Genomic DNA, 3,911 nt, shown 5'->3' with positions numbered 1-3,911 from the left:
CCCCCCCAGTGTGGGGTGTGTTTATTCTGGGATGAAACCCCCTGCTTTTTTTCCCTGCCCCGCAGTGCTGCAGTGATGGCATTTCAATTTGGGCTGCAGCAGGAGTCGGGTGACTCCATGGCTGATCGTTCTGCGCTTCTCAGGCATTAACGACCTTCTTTCCATTCTGCTCACAAAGCTAACCTTTCCCAGGGCGGTCTCTCTGTCCCAGCCTGCCTCTGTTCACCTCTTTTACTGCCCTGGTGACTTGTGAGCGCTCTGCAAAATCAGAGGCGTTTCCCCCAGCAGCAGCTAGCGCTTCAGCTTTGGTTAAGCAGGAGGTGGGAGCTGAAAAGAGAGGCTTTGTCTAGGAACAAAAGCTAGTTAGCACGTCCCTGCCTTAACCCTTGTGTGCCAGTCCCGGCCCATACCCTTCTCTCAGGGACCCCATCCCAAAAACCCTTGTGGGGGTCTCATGGCAGGTGGAGAACCTGCTCCAGGAGGCCTGGCCCCAGCCAGAGATGATGGCCTTCGTGGTGCTGCCTCGGAGTCTTCCTGCCAGCCTGGCCTGGAAGACCTACAGCGTCAGGAGGGTGAGTGTGGGGAGTGGCTGGACGCCTGGGTCCGCCATGCCCACTTTTCCCCAGGCACTCCCTCCCCGGACACCTGGGTTCTCCCCTCCCAGCTCCCCTGGCCAATGCCTCCCCGGACACCTGGCTGCCCCCACCTCAGTACCGATACTGGGGGGAAGGACAAGGGCAGGGACCACCCCTCCTCCCAGGATAGCACTGCGCTGTCCCCGGGCCCCCTAGCCCAATGCCACGAGGTGACGCTAGGGTGTTGGGTTCCCCAGGACAGAGACGAACCCTGTGAGCTGAAGCCGGAGAACATGCCCTTCTTGTACAGCATCAGCCAGGTGGGAGCTGGGCACATAGGCAGGGGCACGGAGCTGTGGCCAGCTCTGGGGTGGGCGCTGCGAATAATGGAGCTGCAGCTGGCTCGGGTGGGTGCCAAAGGCTGGGTGTCCCGGAGCTGCAGCTCGCTCTGAGGTGGGTACTGGGGGCCCGAGTCACGGAGCTGCAGCCAGTTCTGGAGTGGGCACTGGGGACTGGGTAGAACAAAGCTGCAGCCAGCTCTGGGGTGGGCACCAGGGACCAAGTGTAACGGAGCTGTGGCCAGCTCTGGCATGGGTGCTGTGTATCCATGGAGCTGTGGCCAGCTCTGGGGTGGGTGCTGTGGGTAACGGAGTTGCGACCATGCTCTCCCCACCCAGGACTGCCACGTCTACCTCTGCCGCCTAGGGCTGATCCGCTCTTCTGTCCACATCTATGTCTCCGGGGTCCTGGAGGCTCCACTGGTGATCAAGGTAGGGGGATCCTCAGGCCCTGGCTGGCTTGGGGGTGGGCACGGGGCGGGGGTATTTCCCCTTCCAGGGGCCACTGGCCGGTGGGGGACAGGGGCAGTAACCGGGGCGGGGGGGCTCTCTGTGCTGGCAGAACTCATCCCGCTCCCACATCCACACGATGCTGTTCTTGGACTTCAACCACAGCCGCTTCCGCCAGTGGAACAACGAGTTCACCCACGCCAAGGTACCCCCGCAACTGCCCCCCTCGCCTGCACCCCAACCTGGGCTCCCAGCCTGCCCCTGTGCTCCTCCTTCACCTCATTCACTCTCTGCAAAACCAGAGGTGTGCCCCCTGGAGGGCGGTCTGCAGCAGCATCTAGCATTTCAGCTTTGGTTAAGCAGGAAGTGGGAGCTGAAATGAGGCAATAACGGAGGTCCTCGCTGCGGGTAGCCGTGACTCGGGGAGAAATTTTTCCTTCTTCACCTCTCACCCTGCCCAGCTGGAGGGGGGAATGGGGAGTCTGGCTCTCACCCCGTGTTCCCCCTTTTCCCCCAGGTGCAGACGGAGGTGGAGCAGGTGTATGTGATGAATTACCTGCCCGTGTACATCGGCAGCAGCGTTGGGGGGCTTGTGCTGCTCATCCTCATCATCATCGTGCTGTATAAGGTGAGGTGCTGGTGCTGGCTTGGGGCCCTTTGTCAACAGGCTGCACTCCACCCTGCTCCACCCCAGAGCTGGCTGCAACACGGCCCAAAGGGGCGGGGTGGGGATGGGACAGTGGCCTGCTCCCTCCAGTGGGGCTGCCTGGGCTGCCTGGGAGGGGAGTGAGAGCAGTGGGGCTGGGCGCCCGGACATCTGGGCTCTTTCCCAGCAGTGGGAGGGTCTGGCCACATTGCAGCCCCTGACCCCATACCCATGCGGCACCTTCTCTCCCCACTCAGTGCGGCTTCTTCAAGCGCAGCTACAAGGACAGGATGGAGGAGCAGGAGCCGAGTGCCAAGGACGGGCATGGGCTCGGAGACGGGGATGAGGCCAATGGGGGGAAGCAGCCCCTGGAGGAGGGAGACTTCACCACAGAATGATGGCACCAGCCCCAGCCCCTGGCCTGCCCCCGTCCCATGCCCCAGGCTGCCCCCACCCCCTACCCCAGCACAGAGAGATGCCCAGGGAAGACTCCAGCCCTGCCAGGAGCCGCCAGTTCGAATCCCTCTCCTGGTCCCAGGAGACTCGAGCCCTGGACCCTCAGGCCGGGCCAGGGATGGGGCCCTTCGGGAGAGGTGCGGGGGCAGTGCTCCCCGCTTCATGCTCCCCGCTCTTTATTCATCCCAGCAGCACCCGGTGCGCGCACAGAGGGGCCGGGTGTCTGGGCCACGGCACGCACACAGAGCACCCAGGTGTCTGGCACACACGCGGTACCCAGGGCCCCCGCTAAGAACAGGGAACCCCCCAGCAGGGGGCAGCACTGCACATACAGATGTGAGCGCACGGGTGCACATGCACAAAGAACCCAGCTGGCCTGTGCCTAGAACCCAGGCATTCGGGACATGGACACACGCGTACACCCAAGCATCCGAAACATACACTCACAGAGCTCAGGTGTCCAGGGCGCGCGTGCGCGCACACACACACACAGAACCCGTGTTTTCCGAACCCACCCACCCCCACCGGGCATTTGGATCACGCACAAAACCCGAGCATCTGGGACTCCCTTCCTCCCGCACCCAGATATCTAAGACATGCACTCACATGCATGCACACACCGACACACAAAACTTGGGTGTCCAGACACGCACACATGGGTGCACATACGCAGAACCTAGCCCCCTGGGACACACATAGAAGTACTGAACCCACATGAAGCACCCCCCACCCACAACCCAAGCTCTCGCCCTGCAAAGACTTTTGCTTTCTGCCCCGCACGCCCAGGCCCCTCCCTGTGCCCCCCGCACCTGGGGTGTTCCTAAGACATTTCCCCCCTAGACCCGTGCTCCCTGCCCAGGGCAAGAGCCAGAGATTGTGGCTGGGGTGGGGAAGGTTTATTCTCAGGGTTGGAGCCAGCCAGGTGCTGGGGGCTGTACAGAGCTCAAGCCCCAAAAGCGCAGCTTCAGTGTGGCTACGAGTGGCCCCCACCATGTCTGGGTGGTGCTGTGTGCCCGCCCCAGCACGCAGGGCCCAGGCCAGAGGATTAAATCAGCTGTAATGCTTGGAGCCCAGGCTGGTATCATTCCACGCTGGGATGTGGACAGCTCTGGGGTGGGTGCTAGGGGATGGGTGTAACGGAGCTGAGGCCAGTTCTGGGGTGGGTGCTGGGGAGCAGGTGTAACCGAGCTGTGGCTGAGTCTGGGGTGGACACTGGGGGTTGCATATAACAGAGCTGCAACCTAGAAACGGCTCCCTTGCCTAGTGGTGACCTGGGGCCACCCCAGTGGCGGGCAGGGCCCAAGGCTGGCGCTGCAGCCACCTCTGGGGAGGGCTTTGCTGGCAAGTGAGTAGAACAGGCCTCAGCCCTTAGGCTGCCCTGCCCTGACCAGAAGGGCTCAGTGGCTCTGGGGCCCGGGGGGAGCTGTGGGGTCTCAGGGGTCGGGA

At 62.8% G+C, this 3,911-nt stretch overlaps 1 protein-coding gene across 1 annotated transcript in view; it reads left to right on the top strand.

Moving 5' to 3' along the window:
- The window catches only part of LOC102379989 (integrin alpha-L), a 14,399-nt gene extending 10,866 nt beyond the window's left edge, over positions 1-3,533 (top strand). Inside the window, 6 exon segments of the mRNA XM_025194129.1 lie at positions 422-572; positions 833-895; positions 1,253-1,345; positions 1,476-1,568; positions 1,881-1,991; positions 2,267-3,533. Of these exon segments, the coding sequence (XP_025049914.1) occupies positions 422-572; positions 833-895; positions 1,253-1,345; positions 1,476-1,568; positions 1,881-1,991; positions 2,267-2,407 (652 nt within the window). The 3' untranslated portion in view covers positions 2,408-3,533.
- The last annotated feature ends 378 nt before the right edge of the window (positions 3,534-3,911 follow it).

The sequence above is a fragment of the Alligator sinensis genome, unplaced genomic scaffold (genome assembly GCF_000455745.1).
Source record: "Alligator sinensis unplaced genomic scaffold, ASM45574v1 scaffold1531_1, whole genome shotgun sequence".
In the NCBI taxonomy this organism is placed as follows: Eukaryota; Metazoa; Chordata; order Crocodylia; family Alligatoridae; genus Alligator; species Alligator sinensis.
The sequence above is the reverse complement of the archived record's forward strand: the minus strand, read 5'-3'. Positions and strand labels throughout refer to the sequence as shown.